Genomic DNA, 22,675 nt, shown 5'->3' on the forward strand with positions numbered 1-22,675 from the left:
GTGCACCATCACGCACCTGACTGCTGTCTAGCTAAACGCGGAATCAGCTCAAGATGATAGATGAACCAGGAATTGAACTTCCTTCCGTTAATAGATTCATGGATAGAATGATACGCCTAGGTATGTTGCAAATGAGTTACATAGTTAGTTAGCTACCTGATCACTACACCACCCCACTCCCCCATCTACGATAAGGTTTTATCGCTTTACAACTCAAGCTTGATGCGATGATACAATTCCGAGGCCTTACGCATCTCTTCAATCGACGAAGCAGGTGCAGGCTTCCCTTCTAGGTCAAACATCTTCGCCGGATGGTACACGAAGGGTGACGGATGTTCCGGCAGGCAGTGAGCGGGCTGAACACCGTAGTCATTATATGTAAATGGATCGCCAGGCTTTTCTGGATTCTTCAGGAGGACAGCGTTGGTCGACTCGATGGACACATCGTGATCGAAGTAGTTGAGGGGCGTCAAGAAGAAGCTGTTCGACTGTTGATTAGCTCTTATCCCCATATAATAGAGGTTCGCAATGCCAACCTCGATGCCGCTGTGTTCGTTCGTGTGTTAGGTGCGTCTTCCGATTGGGGCTGGAAAAATGAAAATAATGAGGCTTCATGGCATACTTCGTGCAGCATGGCACTAACGAGATGATGCATGCCAAGGTTCACCCAGGCAACCAGATCTTCTTGTGTGATATTCTCTCCGTCGAAGAAGTTATGGAAGTCGACAGGAGGGTTTCCTGGCAAGTTGAAGTTCCACAAGCTGCTCGAGGACGGTTCTGTCTCCTTGCGACGGGAGACAGCCAGATTGTAGCGCGCCCAGTTCGCATTCTTCAGGAGCCGCTTAGAACCAACGACCGTCTGCCATCCAAAACTCAGACTTGATCATAGCATCTTCAATAACACACGCACATTGTGAATTGGAGAGTATCCTGGATGGATCGCGTATCCCCTCGGGGTTCCCCACTTGTTGGTCTCCTCTTGATTGACGATTGAATAGCCTCCCTGGAAGTTAGTTGGGAATTTCAACAAGGCGTCGTTCTCGTCGTCGATGTACTCTCGCGTGACTACTTGTTGGATAACTTGATCTCCCCAGTCATCCTGGTACCAAGGCTGGGTAATGACCTCTTGGCTCAAAGTGGTCTTTAACAGCGAGTTTGCTGTTCCCGCCACATCGAGGTCGACCTGTCATGAATCGTCATCGTCATGAATATACCGCGGGAAAGCTCCTGACCTTATAGTTGATAACATGGTCGTGCAGGCTGCCCACTGGTAACAATGCATCAGATCAGTATAGGGGATGAATGAAGAATACAAACTGCTGGTTTCCCAGATCCGGTTCCCATAATTTCCTTGTGTTTCGTCGTAGAAACCAGCCTGCAGATAGCCGGAGGCGGAGACACGGACCTCGATAGTTCCGTCAAGATGGAAAATATAGTCAAACTTTGCAAATGATCAGGTCAGTGATAAAAATAGCATTTCGTTATCATCACTCACCACTACAGCAAGCAACGCGGAATTTAGTCAACATGGCAAAAATCACAAAGCACTGCACTTACGATAGTCATAACTAAGGTGAGAGTTTCAGCGTCATCGTGCAGACAAGAGACAAATTCGCGCACTTTCCAACTGTAGCAATACTTCTGATCACGAGCTCGTAGCCTTTCACTGCGCCAAACTCATTTTCTTCATAACCAAGATGTCTCGTAAGAGGGCGACCGCTATCGTGCTCGAAGACACAGATTGCACGCTCTCGCGTGGTTATTCCCGCCACCTGAGTACGTGGTCGCTGGCAAATACACAGCTTCATGTGGACAGTCATAGCCCGGTAACATGTCACGGACGGATTGACCCATCCCGAAGTAGCGGTCAGAGCCAAGCAGTCGTTGACTGGAATGGGTCATTACCGGCTGGGGAACAACTATCAGACGAAATGGAATGTGGAAACCAGCGTTAGATCGCCCACCATACTTGTGCAAGAGCTTCCTGGGGCCTGAGCTGTGCGAAGATCAGATTATTGCAGAAATGAATGGTTACGTCGAGTACACCTTACCTCATAAACAATGCGTTCATCGCGGAACCTGATATCCCACAAGCTCAAGCCCATGTCTCTATCGAAACCGAGATACATGCCCCAACCCATCCAGCTAACATACTGAAGATCACGATCTACTCTGAATCTCAGACCAGCAAATGACACTGAACGAGGTCCAGGAAGATGGTCGAGATCGCGTTGGGCTCCGATACGCTTACGAGTACTGTACGACAGATCGGTGTCAGGGTCAACAACAGGGACACGCTTGAGGCTGCCATTGTGGAATGCTTCCATGAATGATTCGGCGGAGTCAAAGACTTGGTGATTGTACACGATCTAAGACCGATTTAGCGTGAGGTCGAGATGAGGTGTAAGAACACACCTTTAACTGTTCCCACTGCGAGGGATCGGTACCGCTGAGGTCGATGTACTGATAAAGATTGAGCGGGTGTAAGAAGAAGCCGGGAGTGTTACGCCGCCACCCAAGCCACAGACGTCTGAATGAACCGTCAAAGCTGAAAGGCCCGCTGCCGGCCGTGGTAAGAGTATCCTGGGGTGTACCACCCAAGAGTTCCTAAGACCAAGCCCTTGTAAGCTAGCAATAATAAACGAGATGGCATGAGTGACCTCGTATGCTTCCATTAACGGAGCGGCCATCTTTTCGAAGATTTCCGGAGTAGTCCAGTCACGGGTATCAAAGGCACGTGCATTGTGCGGAATGGCGTCGAGATGGTATATCTCCGTCAAATGCTGCATGCGAGTAGACGATCCAATTGGAAGTGGTCCAACAAGATAATCCTTTACGACAGGTTCCGGTGCGGAACCGTGGTGGATTGTGACTCGTGCGTATTTTTCCGGAATGGCCGATGGGGACAATGATGAAAAGTAACTGAGAACGCTGGATTTAGGTGGGTAGTACGCTTCTATCATGAAGATATGGTTGTCGGAAGGCTTCGATATAACCCCACGCGTCAGGTTAAGGGCCTGGGCAGGCTGCTCCAACCACTTCTGGATCTGAACGGTCTGTTCGATAGTGAGAGTAGCCCAAGGATTAATCGGGGCTGGGGGACGGGCAGCAGGGGGTGTAGGTGAAGCACATATCTTCACTGAGTCTCCGTCATGAGTTACAGAGGTATCTTGTGCTCCCAGATCTACTGATAAGGGATGCTGAATACGCAGAAAAGAAAGGGTCACCAACGCCAGACACACGACGAGACCGATTGCAACACGGCGTGTAGTGCGATAAGACTTGGGTGACTGGACTTCACCGTCATCTCCACTCTTCAGAAGTTCATAACCACCAGCCATGGTGGTAGTGTGAAGGCCTGAGTAAGACAAGTGTCTGTATCAGAAGTCCACTGCTCTCGTCTTTAAATATCCGTCTTGTGGGATTACATGCAGGAGGATGACTTCCTGAGCGCGTCTTCGTCAGCTGGTCAGCAGTCTGGAGTATATGCATATGCCACGAGTCCGGAGATGGCGATAGCATAACTTAATTCGTCAGGATGATTACGCCCTACTATGTATCTCTCCCACAGCCGGTAAACTTAGACATAAACACGTGTCTGATAAATTATAGGACAAGATGGATAGACAAAGTTTGTATCACCGTTACTGACCTGAAACTTAAAAGATGTGGTGAATTTTCGGGATAAGGCTATTATGTGAGCCCAAACATTCACGCCAGTCCAAAGAACGTCGGGTTCGCGGCTGGGTAAGGGGTACAAAGAAGAGGTTATGAAGAGGCGTCACAGCTGAAGCTCCAGTAATGTTGAGTCCAATAAGAGAGTATACAGCGACCAGAAGTCCTACAGTCATAAGAGTGTCCAGGAACGACATCTTCCCTGGCCCATGTTGTGTTGCAGGGGTGGATAAGGAATGTGAGACGTATTGCCCTGGGTTCCATCCAGCCGAAAAGTATTGAGATAATTGACTAGCAGGCCTGTGCGGGACAGAAAGCTGGCGGCGCACGCCAAGCCTTGCCCCAAATGGTACATGTTATGTAAGCAAGCATCTGAGGTCTACTAACCACGTCTCAAGCGCATCTGCAACGTCTCAATAAAATGGCCGACATAGAGACAACGACCCCAGCGGGACAGCCTATTGTCGAGAGAGAGAAGGTGATTTCAAGATTTCCTACCCTTTGCAGTTGATCTCAGTTTTCTCTTCTAATAGACGGCCCCATTCCTCATCCGAACTTTCGTAAAAGTTGGATCCTTCCACAGACTGTCCTTGTTTGAGGAAAATACTCTACCAACCACGGATGAACAACAGATTTACACCTGGTATGCATGCAGGTGTGCTGATTTTGACTTTACTTTGACGCCGCCACCAGGAAAGACGCGACTTTGCGCGAAGTACTGACAACGCTCCGAAATGCTGCACCCCAGATAGCAGAGCTTCGCCACCCTCTTGCTCGTTATTCCTTCCGCGCTATATATGCAGATGCGGCAAACAGAGGGCGCTTTGCACAGAAAGAACTCGGTATGGTCTATTCTCGCGACATTTTAGGCGAGCCAGGTACCGTTGACAGCCCCGCGGCACGCCTGCTCAACGACACGGATGGCGAATCCAGAGAACAGACAGAGCGGGAGAAAGAGGAGAGAACGCTTGATGAACTTCGATTCGTGCCAGGAGACTATCTTTGCGTCTCTATCATCCTTCCAAAAGCCGCTGCGGCTGCAGTGGCCGCAGCTACCCAGGCAGACACTACTGCCAAGGCCCCAGTTCCAAATGGGTGGAGATCCGCACCAGCTCCACGACAGGGCGATGGAGGATGGGGAGCAGCAGCCCCCGTCGGCCGAGGCGGGGGTCATTGGCGAGGGGACTCCAATCCTCCTCCCCCCAGTGGCCCACGAGGAAGAGGGGGAGGTGGTGGTGGACGAGGCGGAGACTTTGCTGGAAGAGATCGCGACTTTGACCGCAACAGAGAATCAGACAGACGTCCGCCTCCGAGGCGTGATTCACCACCTCACCGAGGTGGCCGGGGAGGCAGAGGTGGGAAACGGTCACCGTCGGGTTCGCGATCAAGGAGCCCACCTCGACGCAGAGGCTCTCGCTACGATTGATTGCTCTATCTACTGTTCACTAGCTACCGATTGCAAACCCTTTTTTGTGCGCGCCAAGTTCATGTTGGATGCCGGCTCGGCTAGTAGTGCAGAAATGATACGTTGCCCACATTCTCACATTTCATATCGAGGGAATGTTCATTAATGTTGTACATGACTTGGATACCCTTGACCTAGCCACTGATACTCTCTAAACAACTCCGGATTGCTTGAGTTTCTGAACTTTTACTCTTGTAATAGAACGACAAACTTACTCATGCCCACGGTTCAATCCTGGCATTTACCTTGCATCAGTGGTCCTCGTATCCTAAACTATAACAATCGCACCAACCTCGATACTCGTGTTTTATAGATAATCGATAATCACTTACGCATATCCGTGACAGACATCGCCACCATGGGCGCTGGCTCCTCAAAGCACACACCGTATCCTTTTCCAGTTCCAAGCGTCAGCTCAAACGGAATGTCTTCAACCTGGACCTCAGTCAAGACGAAGAAAGGAAAAGAGAAAGCACATCCCATGTATCAGCAGTTCCCCAATGGCTTTCCGCCTGCAGCCTATGGATATCAGTATTGTGCGTGATAGTCTCGGGAGAGTAGCCGTTCCCTAATGGTGGCGGATGAAAAGACCCACAGGTACAACCCGCGTACCCACAAATGAGCGCGTATTACCCAGTGGCGATGATTCCTATGCAGCAACCTCTGGCTATGCCACAAGCATATGTTCCGGTTGCTGCCGTTCAAAATGCACCAGTCATCCCATCTGCACCCACTGCAGGGGCGCAAGTACGCATGCCAGAGCCATATACAAACAACCAGGTGGCTGGTAGCCCCGTGATACCCGATGTGACTGCTCGGCGGGATCCCGTTGTTCCTCCTCCCCCTGTCATAATTAATGCGCAACCCCCACGAGACACCGTTTTCCCTCCTCCTCCCATCCTAAGTGACACGCAACGAGCTTACTCACAACCAACGACACGCATGCCCGAGCCACATGTAAACAGTCGGGCGACTCCAGGCCCCGTGATCCCCGATATGACTGCTCGACAAGGAGAACCCGTTGTTCCTCCTCCCCCTGTCTTAACCGACGCACAGCGTGCGGCTAATTCATCATCTCGTCCAAGATTCACCGACTTCTACCGCCCAGCAGATCACCCCGTTTCCATGCCTGAGCCCTATGTGAATGATGTACCATTTAGACCACCAACCGTCCCTCCCATCCGAAGGAGAAATCCCCTTCCCTCTCCACCTAGAGATATATGGGACACTACCCCATATCGCCAAGTTCTACAGGAACTCCCGAAGGATATCACCCTCTCCTTGAATGTCGAAAACATGGAGGAAATGGAAAACATGCTGGCTCAGCCAGCAGGTCCGACATCCCGTCTAGCAAACCTATTTGGTTCTAGTAAACGCAAGGGTAAATCGCGCAAGGGACTTTTTCGCGCTTTCAGTACATCAGGCAGCGAGAGCGAATCTGGCAGTCGTCTTCATCGTTCCAACACCGTGACATCCTTCGTTATACCTGCATCTGCAGCCATACCCCATGGGGCAAACACACACACTGGAAACGCCCCACTACGAGATATGCCGGTTCCCGATCGCGGACCACCCGTCAAGTTCGACCATATTGGTGAGCTGAGCGGGTTTGTGAATCACTCGCCACACCGAGTGTTATATAGAAATAAGATGTATCCGACTGCGATGCACCTCCTTGAGGCGATGAAGTTTACGGAACACCCCGAGCTCCAGGAGCGTATACGAACGTGCACCGATGTCGGTGACATGTACCCGTTGTCAGCCAGTTTCCAGGATCGCGTGCGACCAGATTGGGGCCTGGTATTCTTGAAGATTGTGAGGCTGTTTCATTGATGTTCTGATGGATTAACGTCCTCTAACTATTTGTCTGCAGATGGAAGATGTGCTATATCTCAAATTCAAGCAACATCCGCATCTTCGAAGTTTGCTGTTGCGCACACATCTTGCTGATATTGTGTATGCCGATCCTAATTTGTACTGGGGGCAAGGTCCTTCAGGCGAAGGTTCCAACGAACTTGGAAGGGCCTTAATGCGCATCAGGGATAGACTTCATGCGGACGGGGAAACATAGCAGCTCCCTAGACTGATCAAAAGGAATGCAATCGTTCCTTACATGCAGATCGTGACGATGCTTTATAGATATAAATATATCACGACGTAGTAATTCCACATGTTTACGCTTACTGTTCGTTGTACTTGCTCGGGTAGTTTCTCCGCTTTCATCTTGCTTTCCTGTTATTTTTCGTAATCAATGAGGGCTAGTCTTGGCGAGTTGCATTTAGTGACGTTGTCCTTCAGCTTCAACGATAAGTGGGGTCGACAAGTTCCTGGTATTCCCTAGGTAGAAGGGGCCGATTCTGACAGTCGTACCTTCTATAGACAAGTTCCCCCGGAACAACTGATTGGCAGTGCCCGTAGAATACAAGCTGTGTTCACTGGTGCGTCAACAAGTCCTGTAATATTTCGCTTGCCGCTCCACAGCAAATGATATAAATTTAGAGGTGCTTGAGCAAGATGCAACCCCCAGCTTCCGACACCCACTCTCATACACGAACGATCTATAATCCGGGCTTTATATCGACCAAGAGCCTCTGACAACTTTCAAGCCATCATGGCCACTTACACGTCCTCTTTTCACCTCAATCCCGCTTCGGGGCTGTCTCAGGCATTGCAGTCTACCCCATTGCCATGGTTGGCTCCAGCATTTAATGCTCTGAGTACCCTCATCAACATTCTGGCTAGAGCAGAGTCCAACAAGTAGCCAACATTTCGCCGCACCGTTCTTCCCAGCAGACTGACTACGAGGTCTATTATGACAGGAATGGCATGCGACTACTCGAAGAACGCTGCCTCAGTTTCTTGGCCATTATTAAGAGCGAAGGCGAAGCCATGGCACCGGATGAGAAAACAAGGATTTGCTTAAGCGCACAAAGGTTGGTAGCGCTGCAGATATGGTCGTCTGGAAAGCAACTGATGACCTAGTCAGCACCATTCAGGGCATCCTCGAAAGAATGACTCCATGGTGCTTGATGTCTAGAGTCAGACTGTTCGCCAAACAAGATGAACTCGCCGGAGTCATACAACAATGTCATCTTGAAATATCTGATTGCTTAAACAAGTTACAGGTAAGCACAAGGAGTCTGTTCCTCAGCTATGATTACATTCGCTAATTCAACTAGATAACCTCACATCTGGAGATTCACAGATGGCAGTCTGCCTTCGAAGAGAACCAAAGGATTGACAATGAATATATCGTCCAATATCTCGGAGACCTCAGAAACACACAAGAGCTTCTCGTGGACGCACAAATGCAACAAACTGCAGTCGTGCACCAGATATTGACGGTGATGCAAGAGGTTGATACTATATTCCTTGGTCTCGTGAACTCTTCATCTCACTCTCATTGACAGAATCTTGGACATGTCTCTACAACAGCTGAACACGGTCTGCAAAGTAACTTGTACAATCTTCTCCAAAAATCCAGAACTTTACTCCCGAACATGGATCTGAAACGTGGGGAAGTGAAGCGTACCAGTAACTATGCTGTGAATGGAACAAGCCGAACCGATGTTTGGGAAGGATGCTACCTCAACGAGGAGAAGGTTGCCATCAGAGTCCTGCGCGCGGTCTATGCCACGCCCAAAACGCTCAAGGTGCAGTATCCTGGTATTGGTGTTGTTGTGAGCGCTCAATGACTTAATTTACAGAGGTTCAAGGCAGAAGCGGAAATTTGGAGAAGGATATTCGAAGCTGACAAAGGAGCGCACATCCTTACGATATACGGTTTCTGTCAAAGCGACGGGGACTATCCGTGAGTCTTTCCTCCCTTCAGAGACCCGTATTTCTATTCCTAACAATGTAGCAGTTACACAGTAAGTCCCTGGATGTCTAATGGGACCTTGAACGACTACGTCAACGAACACCCCGAAGTTGACCACCGATATATGGTACATACCTTACCTTTCATTGAGGAAAGCAGCTTTTTGATTTCGTAGTTGAAAGGCGTCGCTGAAGGCATGAAGTTATTGCACAGCATGTCTGTTGTTCACGGTGACATCAAAGGGGTAAGCCGTGACTAGTAGTGACCGATAGCTAAATCCTTACCTCATTGTAGATCAACATCGTCATCAGCCCGGACGGCAGACCACTGCTGTCTAACTTTGGTTTCACAAGGGTAATGTCTCCACTCATGGTCGATCACTGTGCGCTGACTTATTCCCAACCATTATAGCTCGAGGAGGAAATTATGAGTTACTTCGACGTCAGCAATGGCAGCACTCTAAACCAGGAATCACTGAGATGGTGTCCTGCTGAACTGTGTAGGAGTGGAGGTAAACGTACAATGGCGTCTGACGTCTACGCCTTTAGTATGACAGCACTCGAGGTACGTCCAACAAAACCAGTATACCGACCAGCTTTTTTAACAGCCTTTTCAGCTTATGACCCACGAAGAGCCTTGGGTGTCAGTGCGTCTCGCAACTCAAGTAATTCTTAAGGTCTGTCAAGGCGAGACTCCACGAAGACCCACGAACCCGGTTGTTGCAGAACGAGGTCTGGATGATGCGTTGTGGGCCCTGTTGGAGAAGTGCTGGTGCACCAACGTGCATGACAGACTTACAATGAACGAGATCGTAAATCGCTTATAATGTCAAATGTGTAGGTTTTGTCTCCGGTAGCCTGGACACGTAGAACCAAAATCGTTTTGATGCTTCACACGGCGAACTGTCGGATGCGTAACTTTTCCAGTATATTTCATCAATGCTGCCAACTTTGCAGCCTGAGCTGGTGACGTTGATGCGCCGCAGAATCTGCCGAGTGGTTACCCACATTTCCTCTTTTTCCGCGGCCCGTTTTCCTCGGAATGCTCTTGCATATTGCGCGCGGGAACCGATGGCTCATTGCCACGAAGACCCTTGACCGCTTTTTCCACCGCCTGTCGCCTGACTTTCTCCGGAACTTTTTCCCAATAGACTTCCTCCTTCTTGCCTGCAATGATCTCCATAATTATTGCCTTCTGGGATGTTGCAGGATTCTTGCCCATGTCGTCAAGACCGTGAGACTGCATGATGGCTTGACCAAAGAAGTAGTCAACTAGAGCACAGGCATGCTCAGGCGAGGCAAGCCGAAGATAGCACTGTTACGTTGTGAGCGTGCGTATTCATGAAGTACTGAAGACTCACGGAGTCCATCCCTTTGTTGAAATCGACGTAGTCAATACCGGCGGGATCTAGAGGGGACTTGAACGCAGCACTGAACAGGGCTCGAAGTGTGGTCTTGTTTGTTTCGAGGTGAAGATTTCGGGCAAAGACGAGACAGCCAAAGGGGTACGGTGAGGACATAGTTGTCATGTTCTTAGGTGGGACAGGGATGCTGTCCTCTAAAACCTCACAGGGGGTGCTTCGTACATCGGAGCCAGCTTTGATATCTGGGAATTCATTGGCATCCGCGAGCTCTTCGATTAATTTCTGGCGGTAAGCAAGATACTCCTCGTTCAATTTATCCCAATGCGCTTTCGGTAGAGTCCGAAAACCGAACTTCGAAGCTTCCTTTGTCTCCAAGCTATCTTCAGCAACACCAAAGTCGTCTGACTTGGACGATTGGATTGACCGTTTCCAAGGCCATGTTTCGAGAAACGCACGACATGACTCTGCGTTAGATAGTGTAACGAGTGCGAATCCTTTGCATTTTGGACGGTCCTCGGATTTGTCCAAGTGATGTGGGGGAAGCGTGACATTTTGAATTGGAATCGGGGTTTGTAATCCAGGACATTGAGACAGTAACTCTTGCGTAAATCGGATGATACCAGGTATTGTGTGATATTGCGGAGGTATATTTTCCTACGATCGTCAGATTATAGTCCTCTGTCAGAAAGAAACACTTACCATGTAAATAGTACGATCATCCCACTGGCCCCGAGTGAATTCACGAGTCGCATTATCCAACAACGTTGGCCAGTCCTTCCTCCGTACCTCATAACCACCAACTGAGTTCCTCTCCGTCTTCCAGGAAGGGTACCATGCAGACGAAGATGGGGCGGATACAAGCATTCTAACATCCAGCATGTCGCCAGCGTAGGTCCGGATTGCCTTAACCACGTTTGCTTCAGTTGGCATATGTTCTTGGCCCAAGTTCTCCCTGACAAAAGCGCGACGCATCAAGTAGTTGAGAGGTAAAACTGCATATATACATAAATCTTGCCAGTGGACGCGTATGAAAATGGAACGTACATCCAGCATCATGCTCCTCGTTCTGAAGAGATTCTTCGGTTTTTCTCCTCAAATCTGAGTCAATCCAAAGAGCATGGTCCGAGAACGCGAGAACAACAAGAATGGATATATCTTTCTCATTGTAGACTGGTTTTGCTGACGGTGTCGGTTCAGGCGCTTTGCCTTTCCCTTTGCCAATCACGGACGGTCCCGGGTACGCTGGCTCTCTTTCAATAGCAAGTGTTGGTTCAAACCTATGTGACGAGGGTACCTGAGCGGAGGTGCCTTGCTGTTTCCTATCCTTGGATAGATTTCGGGGGATGAACGCAAAACCCGGAGGTGCCATCTGAATCGCTATGCGCTAAGGATTCGGAACGTATACCGTAGAGGCGGTACAGCGCAGTGAGCGGAAGTTTCAGGCCAAGCCGCAAAAGTATCTCATCGAACAGTGTTCGGGATTTGCCTAATGCCCCAACCCAACCCTCTTTAATGCTTTCCTCCCGACGAGATGATGAAATGTGAAACGTGTCTGGGTGCGACGGCTCGTAGTAGAACGTAGAATTTGTACATCACGTTCGACTTATGCAAAGTGCTAAGGTTTTTATCAGGGAAGGATTTTCCGCTTCTAGGCGAGTGGCAGCTGTGCACTAGGGAAATCTGAAACAGCCTTATGTACTCTTATATACTTTCTCGTGATCCAGGATCGCATTCTGACAGGGCAAACCACGGGGATCAAAGAGATCAACAATGAGGTTCCCCACGCAACAACAACGTCCTGTACGGCTACTTTAAACCATGGGTACACCTATTCTCCCGTGTAGCCGCGGTCATCACAAAGGCTGCCGCCACAGGAACTGCGCAGTGCTTTTGGTACGTACTATATAAGAGTACAGAAAATTTGAAGGGGGCAGCACCCAAGCGTTCCAGGATGTATATCGACTTGCCACTTGATAAGGCGTCCTTTACCCTTGATACCTCTGGTGTTATGGGGTTCTTCGGCGGGGAAGAAGCGCTCTCCGCGATGGCCACTGTCCATCTCTACCGAGGCAGACGTTGGCTTGGGTGGTACAACTCTCCGGGAAGCTACACTGTTGCCAAAAAATTTGGGCAGCTAGCGAACTCACGATTCTGGGATGGCATCTTTCCCGGACCCAACCTAACGCCCGAAGAAATGTTTGGGCTGGATGGGAAGGACGGGCCACGCTTTATCGGAGTGTTCTCGGGCACGGATATGTCAACTACAGGTCACCTCGCATACCTCACGGCCCAGAAGGCAAAGGAGACCAAGGAGCAGATCCAGCTCGGAGGAAGAATAACCGCACCGGGTTCGGTGAGCATACTAGATGTCGACAACGTGAAATTGCAGCAAGGAGGCGAGGTACCAATGATGAAGGTTTATCATGCGCTGTACGCTGCCGTACCCATCACCAGCAGTCTCGCAACATGCCTCGCTTGCGCGTTCGTTCGTGATTGGCTCGCATTTGGGCTGATCGTCCTCGGCATGGTTTCTAGTGGCCTGTCTTGCTTCGTCATTGGTTCGGGGAGGCTGCATTTCCAGCTCATCAAACCTTCATCCTATGCGCCGCGGGGAGACGGACTACTTTTGATGCGCAACGATGTTGTGATCTTGAAGGGCACAGAGAAAGATGTCACGTCGATAACGAAGTCCAAGTTCGTGCTGGACATGGATGGTGGTGAACAGTTCAACACCATTGGTGTCTGCTCGCTCCTGCTTTTGTCACAATTCCTTGTTCAACTTCTCCTCGTTCCTCGAGCGACACTTTTCGGCCAGATCATGTTCGTGTCGTCACTTGCGGTGTCTTGGGCATACAATTCGTTTCTGTCAGTCATTGGAGAAAGAGAAGATTCAGACAGACCTGCTGTGGAAATCACTCGGTAAACCACAGATCACGAAACTTGCTCTCCCCAATAGAGGGTCACAAGCGGCGTGTACTTGCTTCGCCTTGCATCCAGATGTCGATATGTCGAAAGAAATCGGCTGCAAACTTCAAGCCGAGGAAGATTTTAGGAGTGCATGATTCCAAATGATACAAGAGTTTGGGAAACGTGGAGGGAGCATGTGGCAAAGCAGGTGTTGAGTAAAGAGAAAATCAAATCTTTTAGCCCAGATGAAGAACTCATAAAGGACTTGGAGGACGAAGAACAGGGAGCTCCTGATTCAAATGCTGGCGGACGCGGAGTACGGTTATAGATGTTATCAAGAATGGCTGGAGACCTATAGCTCGGCGCCATAGGACAGAGAAACATAGTACAAAAGGGGATGCGTACTAGAGACTGTTGAGAGAGAAATGATCGTTTCTTGCAGTAGCGTCACGTAGGTATCATTATCCCTAGAGAAGAACATTGATGCAAAACTGTCAATACTATAGCCCAGTAACAGCTAGGGGGCGCAAAAAGTATAACACGATGTAATATTGTGCGCTCCGATTGCAAATTACAACCGTCATCCAGCCTTTGAAAGGGTTACATGATGGCGGTTACTGCTGCTGAAGTAGAAACACAGCACAACGAGTAACCTCAAGCGCTGTCGGGGGTGCTTGTCTCGTCTTTGCGCAGGAACTAAGGAAAATCTTGTAGATGTCAGGACGCACCATTCGACTGCCGTCTATACGAAATTAACGTTGCCCGAGATGGGGATAGAACACTGTAGGCAGGTCCTGTCTATGAAATCGAACAGTCACCAAAGATCCACCATACCTGTCAGGGTAAGATCCGCCAGCGTCAGTCCGAACATTCTCCGTAGTACTCGCAGTGCTTAGCGATAGTCTAGCTGGTGAGTCCACGCTCCACCGTGAGTCAGTGACGGTAAGTAATAAACAAGCGACTTTGCACATGTTGCCCGCCTTGTCGGAGCACAGCCACCTGCAATTTCGACCCCAGTACTAGTGTCAACGATGATTCGAACTGGCGAAGGTCTGTCTGCGACTAGAAGTATGAGTTTGTGTCCAAATTTCTGTCGATTCCGAAGAATATGACATCGGATGCCTTCTCGGGAAACAAAGCTCGATTCTGAAGTGAGCGCTGAGACCGCGACTCGGATGTGCCTGAGCATCTAACAAAATTTAAAATGGTATGTATATCTCGCCAGTCAGGCTAGCACCGCATGAAGCCTGATCAAGATTATGGTGGCTCAAGGATTAGGCAAGGATCACCCATATACATGTACATAAGTACTTATCAACGGCGTTTCGCCCTTGTGACCATTACTACATGTGATAAGCCCATTAGGTACGTTTAACCCAAGCTTAACTATGTCGAATCGGGCATACACATGTGCATACTTAAGACGGAGGGCACATATGGCCTCAATCACGATTGTCGTCTGCATCCTTGTTCTCTGTTTGACGCGGTATATTGGGCTCGTTCTCGATTGCCATGTCCACGTCACCTCCACCGGAAAACTTAGTGCCCATCGCCTTCCCCGCTGATGTGAAACAGGTCGTGGACATCAAGTCAGATGCCTCATCTGACCAGGATGGGAACCAGGTTCGCTATTTCTTCCATCAGCAAGGATGAGCCGCTTGTGACCAGAAGGGAATTGTGGAGCTACTATTGTGCGTTTCAGACTCAGTACACGGGCCTTCCCATGATATTCTCTGACCAAGCTAAATATCAGTGTACTATAACGGTGACAATGTAGGTCGGTTGAGTATACTCAGGGGCATCTACATATTCACGCTCCTATACAACCAGGGTGTTGGTCCTTTGGGCTATACACAAACCCTATTCCAGGGGCTTGCCACAGCCGCGGGCTATGATCCCATTGCAGGCCCTGGCTCATCCTGCCTTGCAAGATACTGCTTCTGGTCCAATGTGTAGGTTCCCTGGGGTAGCGGAACCAAGTCAGTTTCCAGCTGTGGTGTTGACTGCAAATGGTGTTAGTTTTGCTATTATGACAGCCATATTCACAACTATCGGTTCTGCTGCTGACTACGGCACATTCGGACGGTGGTTGTTGTTCGCGGTCACAGTGGTATGCTGGGCAGCACAGTATGCTTGTATGGCGCTTACCTGTGCGTTTCTGGGTGTCCCATGTTTCCCGTGACGTCTGATCGTTTTGTGCAGCACCGAACCGATGGGTCCTTGCGATGGTTCTGTACATCACCGGTTTCGTCTCATATGGCGCTACTCTGGTCTTCTATGCTGCGGTATTTCCTCGCCTCGCGCGAAATACCCCACATGCACGCCAGTTGAGAGAGAAGTACGAAAATGGCGAGATTCCTCCTGAGGTTTACGAGCAGGAGGAGTCGCTGGAAAAGAATAGAATTAGTAATATCTCTACCGTGCGTTGCAGGGGCTACGTTTTGGCGTCGGAAACTGACCATCCTTCGGTACAGGTTCATAGTAATGTGGGATATGTGATCACGCTTGTGCTGAACTTAGCGCTTTTACTGCCCATGGCCAACAACTCCAAGGTGGACAATTATGTCCTCATGCTGTGAGTTTCTACCGCTTGAGAGTTCGTGTTGTTATACTGATTGATGTGCAGTGTAAACACGTATTGGGTGGTACTAGGTATCTGGTGGTGTGCGTATATCTTAGCTTATATCTTCCGGGCTTCCTGCTGAGAACTCTCAAGTTGTCTTCCAGGAACCCAGGCCAGGCCCTAAATTGCCTAAAGGCGAACGCTACCTGACGGTTGGATGGAAGCAGGTGAGCATTGAATGGCATATCTGCGAGAAATCCACTGACAGTGAACATTAGATCTGGGCTGCGCTGAAGACATACAAGCATCTTCCCTACACCTTTGTATATCTGTTCTCCTTCTTCCTTCTTGCAGACGTAAGGACTGCTTTATTGTTTTTATACCGACCCGCATCTGACATCTTCATGGACAGGGACTGAATACCACTGGAACCCTCGTGGCGATATGTCAGAACGATAAATTCAGTTTCTCGTTCCTGCAAAATACATACTTGGGCCTATCGCAGGCGATTACTTCGACGATCAGCACTCTCGCCTTCTGGTACATCCAGAGATATTGGAAGATTAGCACGAAGAAGATGGTGCGTACCTCTAGGTTTCTCATGTATTTATTTATCTGACTGTGAACGGTACAGTTTGTGGTCACAAATGTTGTCACGATTTTTATTCCGCTGTGGGGTATGATTGGAATATGGACAGATAAACTTGGGTCGGTGTCATTTTATTTCATTCGCCGTCGTCCCTCTAAGAAGTGCATTAGGTTCCACAACGTCTGGGAGTTCTGGTCGGTCAAGATTTCGCATTTTTCTTGTCATGTTTTTATATTCTTATCAGGGCATACAATGTTGTGTTTGGCATCTTCCAGGCGCCCTATTACGCGTTCTCTCAGACGATGATGGCCGAGCTCAGTCCGCCTGGTTATGAAAATATGGTGTGTATTTCTTGTAGTTCCTATTCCATGGTGTTCGCTTACATTCGCTAGTTCTTCGGTCTCTTCGGTCTGTCCAACCGCGCCTCTTCCATGGTAGGGCCAAATGTCATTCAGGCCATCATCGACAAGACAGGAAACAACTGGCAGGGGTTCCCGTTCCTCTTTGCGTTGTGTACGTCTGCCTCGGTGGTGATCTGGTTTGGTGTTGATGTCAAGAAGGGGCGGAGGGATGCTGTTAAGTGGGCGGCTGAGCAGCGCGGGCGTACACGCTAGGGCGAAAGTTATACGTGTCCTCTTTTGGGCAACTTTGGGCATCTAGGATGCATGCTGTCCGTGTCAGCAAGTTTGCGGGGTATATTGTTAAATGACATCACACCCTCTGAGGGCGAAACCAGGCCACGTTGTTAGCATGGCTCGAATACAAGACGAGTTCCTCGTCGAGGAACCCGAACCTCACACAACAGACATACTAAAAGATGAGTAATTCGTGTTATGTTGCGGGGCGGCCCGCGGATCAGGTGAAATAGGAACACAGGAAACATGAGGATATGGGATCAATTTCAAAGAGAGAGATGCATCATTCAGAACTACGGTCACACTATATAGTAGGTCGACCCCTCGATCGGACCTCAGATCTCAGATTTGCCCGTGTTCGACCTAGACCTCCTCAGGCTGGCGAAGCGGAACCTCACATCAAAGTCGTCGGGTTACGGATATCAATGGTATCAGGCCTGGAGCCTCAAAATAGGCCTGCACTTTGCCAAACTCATGAAGCACGTCTCCTGCGTGACGGTCGTCTCGGAATACAACTACTGCATGTCGGACGAAGAACGTCCACCTCAGCGCTGACATATTCCAGGCCAGCCCGCTTCGAAAATTCCAGGATCGTCTGCCATCATGGATCTTGTTCGTCATGCTGCCTGTCCACTCGCCTTTTGACTAGCCACCCTACTGTCGAGACTCGACCGACGCACCCTCCATCCTTCCATCAACACCCTTTCGTCAAACCACTCTATGCCTTCGACCTTGGAGTCACTCGTTGCAAAGAATATCAGTCAGCTCTGAATCGACATACTGGCAGCATCGGCAGTTATATTCCACGACTCGGACTCTATGCCGGGGTATGCCCACAGTCGCATATATCACCTTGTAGCTCCACCGGAGCTACATAGATGACAAGGTCACATATGTTGTCTTCAAGGACCTGGTCGGTCCTTGGATGACCCCTTTCAATGGTGGGCCTTCAATGCGTCGGCAAGCGCCTACTCGCATCATTTCGGACTGTTAACTTTTAAGGCAGCTCATTCAATTCTCTCGGCATCCCATAGAAGCTTCCTCAATAGCAGAAGGGCCGCTGCGGAACTTCGGGCCTGCGCTGTGCGTTCGCAGTTGGACGACTCGGACTCATCCATCAACATGGTGTCGCTATCATGTGCTCATTCCAGTCCATAGGATTTTCTCGGCGTGGTCCATACTTATTGACCAGTTCGTCACCCAGCGGAACCGAACTGCATCAGCTATTGGTCCCTTTGCCGAAGTCTGTCACTGCCAACGATAGTTCTCGAACTAGCGATCTCTTAGATCTGTCTGGGGCTATAAGTAGTATGGCTTTGTGTCCAAATTCCTATATCTCTTCCCGAAAAATGGGCGAACGATGATAAGCCCCCCCGAGGAAACAAATCTCGATTCAGAAGCGGGCACTAGTGGGTCCTCGGCGCGAAAAGGGTACATCTCGCCGATCTATTGGCCTTAGGACCACGATCGTGACAAAGCCCATGAGGTATGCTTAAATAATCATCATACATCAGATAGAGAGCGCATACTTATGGATCTCAATCACGCTGTCGCCTACATCCTTGTTCGCCGAGTATTGGGCTTGTTCGCGACCGCCATGTTGACGTCACCTGCACAAGAAACCCTAGTATCCATCGCCTTCCCCAGTGATGTGAAACAGATCGTGGACATCAAGTCAGACGACTCATCTGAGCAGGATGGGAACCAGGTCGCTATTTCGTCCATTAGCAAGGATGAACCGCTCGTGACCAGAAGAGAGTTGTGGAGCTATTACCGTGTGTTGCAGACTCAGTACATGCCTCTCATGCTATTCTCTAACCAAGCTAACCATCAGTGTACTCTAACGGTGACAATGTGAGTCGGGCAGGTATTCGTGCACATCTGACTCTACTTATCCACGCGTCAAACAACCAGGGTGTCGGTTTGGGCTATACACAAACACTATTCCAGGGGCTTGCCACAGCCGCGGGCTATGATCCCATTGCAGGCCCTGGCTCTTCATGCCTAGCAGATACTTCTTCCGGCCAATGCGTCGTTCCCTGGGGTAGCGGCACCAAATCAGTTTCCAGAGTGGTGTTGACTGCAAATGGTGTTAGTTTTGCTATTATGACAGTCATATTAACTACTATCGGTTCTGCTGCTGACTACGGCACGTTCGGACGGTGGTTGTTGTTCGAGGTCACGGTGGTCTGCTGGGCTGCACAGTATGCCTGTATGGCGCTCACCTGTACGTTTCCAGGCGTCTCGCGTTTGCTGTATCGTCTGATCATTTTGTGTAGCACCGAACCGATGGGTCCTCGCGATGGTTCTGTACATCATCGGTTTCGTCTCATACAGTGTCACTCTTGTTTTCTATGGCGCTGTGTTCCCTCGCCTCGCACGAAATACCCCACATGCACGTCGGTTGAGAGAGAAGTACGAAAATGGCGAAATTCCTGCTGATGTTTACGTGCAAGAGGAGTCGTTGGAAAAGAATAGGATTACTAATATCTTTACTGTGCGTCGCAGGGCGTATTGGCGTCAGAAGCTGACTGTCTTTTCGGTGCAGGTTCATAGTAATGTCGGATACACAGCCACGCTTGTGCTAAACTTAGCGCTTTTGCTGCCTATGATGGACAACCCCAAAGTCGACAATTATGTACATTGTATTGTGAGTTCCTATCACTCGAGAGTTCGCGTTTTTGTATTGATTGATGTGCAGTGTCAACACGTATTGGGTGGTACTGGGTATCTGGTGGTGTGAGTATATCTTGTCTCTTCCAAGCTACGCTACCTGCTGAGTACCCTCGAGTTGTATTCCAGGAGCCCAGGCCAGGCCCTAATTTGCCCAAAGGCGAACATTACCTGACGATTGGATGGAAGCAGGTCAGCCTCTACCGGGGGACCTTTGAGAAATCAACTCACGCGAATAATAGATCTGGGCTGCGCTGAAGACATATAGGCATCTTCCCTACACATTTGTGTATCTGTTCGCCTACTTTCTCCTTGCAGACGTACTGTTTTGTTGTCTGTATCCCAAGCCGTAACTGACATCTTCTTGATCAGGGGCTGAATACTACTGGAACTCTCATTGCAATATGTCAGAACGACAAATTCAGTTTCTCGTTCCTGCAAAGTACATACTTGGGCTTGTCTCAGGCAATCACTTCGACGATTAGCACTCTTGCCTTCTGGTTGATCCAGAGATATTGGAAGATTAGTACGAAGAAGATGGTGTGTAGCACTAGTTTTTTCCTGCACTCATTTATCTAACTATCACTGGTCCAGTTTCGTGGTCACGAATGTTGTCACGATTTTGATTCCGCTGTGGGGTATGATTGGAATATGGACAGATAAACTTGGGTCGGTGTCATTTTATTTCATTTGCCGTCGTCCCTCTAAGAAGTGCATTAGGTTCCACAATGTCTGGGAGTTCTGGTTGGTCAAGACTTCGTATTTTTCTTGTCATGTTTTATATTCTTATCAGGGCATACAATGTTTTGTTTGGCCTCTTCCAGGCGTCGTATTACGCGTACTCTCTGACAATGATGGCCGAGCTCAGTCCGTCCGGTTTTGATAACATGGTATGTACTCCGGCCCCCCCGCAACCCCCACCCCACCGCGTCCGCTTACATTGACCAGTTCTTCGGTCTCTTCGGTCTGTCCAACCGCGCCTCTTCTATTGTAGGGCCGAATGTCATTCAGGCAATCATTGATAAGACGGGGAACAACTGGCAGGGGTTCCCGTTCCTTTTTGCCATGTGTACGGCTGCCTCAGTGGTGATCTGGTTTGGGGTTGATGTCACGAAGGGGCGGAGGGATGCTGTGAGGTGGGCGACTGAGCAGCGCGGGCGTACACACTAGAGTGAAAGTTGTATCTGTACTTTTTCGAGTGACTTTGGACATTTTTGATCTATGCGATCTATGTTAGCAAGTTGGTTCTCGAGTCGGAACCTCGACATTCTTCTCGTTGATGGCAAAAAGCAAGGGGTCACGTGACCACTTCAATTATTGCTCTCTTACGACTGGACTTCATTTACTGACAACTCACTCCAAATTCTTTGGTCTATACCTAGTCACTATGTCAAAACGAGGTGCTTCCCCACCACCATCTGCAGAAGGAACTCTCATAAAAAGGGCGCGCTCGAACTCCCCTGCTCGAAACCAAATTGCGATATCGTCCTCCAACGATGAGCGACAGAAAGGCCTCATACGAAGCGTCAAGCGCACAAGCAACCTAGAGGCACCCATCATTAGCTTGAGTGGGGCCCATTCGGTGAGACTTCTATATACTTTGCCCGTATGAGGCTGTATTCATCAGGTCCAAGGCGGAAATTCTGAGTTGTAGATTCGACCCTACTGGGCAGAACATTGCTGCTTGCTCAGCAGACAGAAGCGTCTGTACGTGACATATCTATGTGTCTCATACGAAGTGTTCACGAGTGAAATATAGCTTTGTGGAGAACTTATCCACCCAATACCAACTACGCCCTCCTCTCTAGCCACCATAAAGCACCCATCCTTGACCTTCAATGGTCCCTATTCTCCCCACTCCTTTATACAGTGTCCGCAGACCAAATGCTCGGCTTTACGGATGTTACCACTGGCCAGCGGACAAGAAAAATCCGTGCTCACCGCGGGATTATAAACGCGCTGGACCGGACTATGGCAGGCGGTGCGGGCATCGAGCTCATTGCTACTGCCTCGGACGATGGAACAGTACGGGTTTGGGAGGGTGGAGAAGAAGGTTCAAAGAACAGCGTTGCCGTGTTTGAACTCGGATGCCCAGCAACGAGCGTCGCGTGGAGTGCAGATGGGCAGAACCTTTATATTGGCGCGCTAGACAATGAGATTCATGTATATGACCTGCGCAAGGGCGAGCAGGTGTATGCGCTGACTGGTCACACGGACACGCCGACGTCGCTTGCGCTTTCACCCAATGGTGCCTACCTTCTCTCGCCTTCGTTCTCGTCGCATACTATCGTTCATGATGTGCGCCCTTTCTCACCTTCGCCATCGAGGATACACCGCGTGTTGCAAGGTGCTCCAGCTGGGTTTGAGAACACGCTTTTGAAGGGTGCGTGGAGCAAGGACGATGGGGGACAACGGGTTGCGGTTGGTGGCGCGGACCGGATGGTGTGTGTTTGGGATGTTGAGAATGGGCGCGTGTTGTATAAGGTTCGTTTGATCCGGTTGGCCTCTTGTGTGTAACTCACCATCTTTTTAGCTGCCCGGACACAGGGGCACTGTCACTTGTGTAGACTTCCACCCGAAAGAGCCTATCAGTAAGGATTACTTTCCATCTGACTGATTTTTACTAACATGTCCACAGTCCTCACTAGCAGCAAGGATGGTACTATGTTGTTGGGAGAGTTGGACCCTGGATTGTAAAATATGCGGCGCGCCGAACAACGCGCAACGCCGCTGTCACCTCTGATGGTTTGATATTTCAGTTCAATCACACCAGAGACGTATTGTCATTTTTATCTTGCTGCCTTGATATAATATTGGTCGTGGCTTCCGAAGAGAGTTTATTCATCGGTAATCCGAAAGCATTGTCAAGTGTGAGATAGACTTCAAAGTTCCTTGCAACAAGCTATTTGAAATGGCATAACTTTAAACAAATCCCCACGAATCCCAGGGAAGTCATCCCATGCAGTCGTTTTTCCAACACCCTGC

At 49.5% G+C, this 22,675-nt stretch overlaps 9 protein-coding genes across 9 annotated transcripts; 7 read left to right on the forward strand and 2 right to left on the reverse strand.

Annotated features, from left to right (window-relative positions):
• Positions 1-206: 206 nt before the first annotated feature.
• Positions 207-3,341, reverse strand: EDB91DRAFT_1234474 (copper amine oxidase; the record flags this gene model as incomplete). Its single annotated transcript, XM_041321214.1, has 12 exons — positions 207-480; positions 537-586; positions 644-859; positions 911-1,158; positions 1,318-1,441; positions 1,602-1,750; positions 1,773-1,888; positions 1,965-1,996; positions 2,052-2,369; positions 2,416-2,607; positions 2,661-3,145; positions 3,209-3,341. 12 exons carry the CDS (start codon positions 3,339-3,341, stop codon positions 207-209), a joined length of 2,337 nt encoding a protein of 778 aa, XP_041182491.1.
• A 764-nt stretch (positions 3,342-4,105) lies between these two features.
• EDB91DRAFT_1024343 (Sin3 associated polypeptide p18-domain-containing protein) lies at positions 4,106-5,101 on the forward strand (the record flags this gene model as incomplete). Its single annotated transcript, XM_041312614.1, has 3 exons — positions 4,106-4,153; positions 4,209-4,318; positions 4,369-5,101. Coding segments are annotated over 3 exons (891 nt in total), but the record flags the coding sequence as incomplete, so codon positions are not given.
• Positions 5,102-6,688: 1,587 nt separating this feature from the next.
• Positions 6,689-7,211, forward strand: EDB91DRAFT_1044509 (uncharacterized protein; the record flags this gene model as incomplete). Its single annotated transcript, XM_041313130.1, has 2 exons — positions 6,689-6,955; positions 7,014-7,211. 2 exons carry the CDS (start codon positions 6,689-6,691, stop codon positions 7,209-7,211), a joined length of 465 nt encoding a protein of 154 aa, XP_041182493.1.
• A 209-nt stretch (positions 7,212-7,420) lies between these two features.
• On the forward strand, positions 7,421-9,863 carry EDB91DRAFT_1102317 (kinase-like domain-containing protein). The gene is made up of 12 exons (XM_041317281.1): positions 7,421-7,578; positions 7,640-7,897; positions 7,960-8,073; positions 8,127-8,265; positions 8,320-8,496; positions 8,551-8,793; positions 8,848-8,951; positions 9,006-9,087; positions 9,136-9,204; positions 9,255-9,314; positions 9,372-9,524; positions 9,577-9,863. The coding sequence occupies exons 2-12, from the start codon at positions 7,752-7,754 to the stop codon at positions 9,784-9,786; spliced, it is 1,497 nt and encodes a 498-aa protein (XP_041182494.1). The 5' UTR covers positions 7,421-7,578; positions 7,640-7,751; the 3' UTR covers positions 9,787-9,863.
• On the reverse strand, positions 9,864-12,020 carry EDB91DRAFT_1195246 (uncharacterized protein). The gene is made up of 4 exons (XM_041320579.1): positions 11,368-12,020; positions 11,023-11,315; positions 10,321-10,977; positions 9,864-10,274 (listed from the first exon to the last, which is right to left on the reverse strand). The coding sequence occupies exons 1-4, from the start codon at positions 11,690-11,692 to the stop codon at positions 9,960-9,962; spliced, it is 1,590 nt and encodes a 529-aa protein (XP_041182495.1). The 5' UTR covers positions 11,693-12,020; the 3' UTR covers positions 9,864-9,959.
• EDB91DRAFT_1102331 (uncharacterized protein) lies at positions 12,003-13,546 on the forward strand (the record flags this gene model as incomplete). Its single annotated transcript, XM_041317282.1, is given in 3 exon segments — positions 12,003-13,192; positions 13,212-13,377; positions 13,404-13,546. Coding segments are annotated over 3 exon segments (1,227 nt in total), but the record flags the coding sequence as incomplete, so codon positions are not given.
• Positions 13,547-14,742: 1,196 nt separating this feature from the next.
• On the forward strand, positions 14,743-17,155 carry EDB91DRAFT_1292721 (MFS general substrate transporter; the record flags this gene model as incomplete). Its single annotated transcript, XM_041324867.1, has 14 exons — positions 14,743-14,819; positions 14,875-14,921; positions 14,984-15,003; positions 15,061-15,182; positions 15,250-15,380; positions 15,433-15,650; positions 15,705-15,805; positions 15,857-15,894; positions 15,947-16,020; positions 16,072-16,149; positions 16,206-16,373; positions 16,428-16,576; positions 16,627-16,723; positions 16,775-17,155. The coding sequence occupies 14 exons, from the start codon at positions 14,743-14,745 to the stop codon at positions 16,994-16,996; spliced, it is 1,542 nt and encodes a 513-aa protein (XP_041182497.1). The 3' UTR covers positions 16,997-17,155.
• A 1,459-nt stretch (positions 17,156-18,614) lies between these two features.
• EDB91DRAFT_1243182 (autophagy-related protein 22-like protein) lies at positions 18,615-20,860 on the forward strand (the record flags this gene model as incomplete). Its single annotated transcript, XM_041322259.1, has 12 exons — positions 18,615-18,792; positions 18,852-18,871; positions 18,932-19,244; positions 19,297-19,514; positions 19,566-19,662; positions 19,719-19,882; positions 19,933-20,010; positions 20,063-20,232; positions 20,285-20,359; positions 20,411-20,434; positions 20,484-20,580; positions 20,639-20,860. The coding sequence occupies 12 exons, from the start codon at positions 18,615-18,617 to the stop codon at positions 20,858-20,860; spliced, it is 1,656 nt and encodes a 551-aa protein (XP_041182498.1).
• A 138-nt stretch (positions 20,861-20,998) lies between these two features.
• Positions 20,999-22,612, forward strand: EDB91DRAFT_1215900 (WD40-repeat-containing domain protein). The gene is made up of 5 exons (XM_041320825.1): positions 20,999-21,272; positions 21,325-21,397; positions 21,450-22,174; positions 22,224-22,281; positions 22,329-22,612. The coding sequence occupies exons 1-5, from the start codon at positions 21,078-21,080 to the stop codon at positions 22,385-22,387; spliced, it is 1,110 nt and encodes a 369-aa protein (XP_041182499.1). The 5' UTR covers positions 20,999-21,077; the 3' UTR covers positions 22,388-22,612.
• Positions 22,613-22,675: the final 63 nt, after the last annotated feature.

This window comes from Suillus paluster (assembly GCF_016628075.1).
Source record: "Suillus paluster strain FC165 chromosome Unknown EDB91scaffold_4, whole genome shotgun sequence".
Classification (NCBI taxonomy): Eukaryota; Fungi; Basidiomycota; class Agaricomycetes; order Boletales; family Suillaceae; genus Suillus; species Suillus paluster.

Excerpts from the sequence above, each read along its gene's own strand:
- EDB91DRAFT_1102317 (XM_041317281.1), top strand. The coding sequence starts at position 7,752 with ATGGCCACTTACACGTCCTCTTTTCACCTCAATCCCGCTTCGGGGCTG. Across the intron at positions 8,794-8,847 it reads CCACGCCCAAAACGCTCAAG|AGGTTCAAGGCAGAAGCGGA; the intron begins GTGCAGTATCCT and ends CTTAATTTACAG. Across the intron at positions 8,952-9,005 it reads CAAAGCGACGGGGACTATCC|TTACACAGTAAGTCCCTGGA; the intron begins GTGAGTCTTTCC and ends ACAATGTAGCAG.
- EDB91DRAFT_1195246 (XM_041320579.1), bottom strand. The coding sequence starts at position 11,692 with ATGGCACCTCCGGGTTTTGCGTTCATCCCCCGAAATCTATCCAAGGAT. Across the intron at positions 11,316-11,367 it reads CGAGGAGCATGATGCTGGAT|TTTTACCTCTCAACTACTTG; the intron begins GTACGTTCCATT and ends GTATATATGCAG. Across the intron at positions 10,978-11,022 it reads ATGATCGTACTATTTACATG|GAAAATATACCTCCGCAATA; the intron begins GTAAGTGTTTCT and ends TGACGATCGTAG.
- EDB91DRAFT_1215900 (XM_041320825.1), top strand. The coding sequence starts at position 21,078 with ATGTCAAAACGAGGTGCTTCCCCACCACCATCTGCAGAAGGAACTCTC. Across the intron at positions 21,398-21,449 it reads CTCAGCAGACAGAAGCGTCT|CTTTGTGGAGAACTTATCCA; the intron begins GTACGTGACATA and ends AGTGAAATATAG. Across the intron at positions 22,175-22,223 it reads ATGGGCGCGTGTTGTATAAG|CTGCCCGGACACAGGGGCAC; the intron begins GTTCGTTTGATC and ends CCATCTTTTTAG.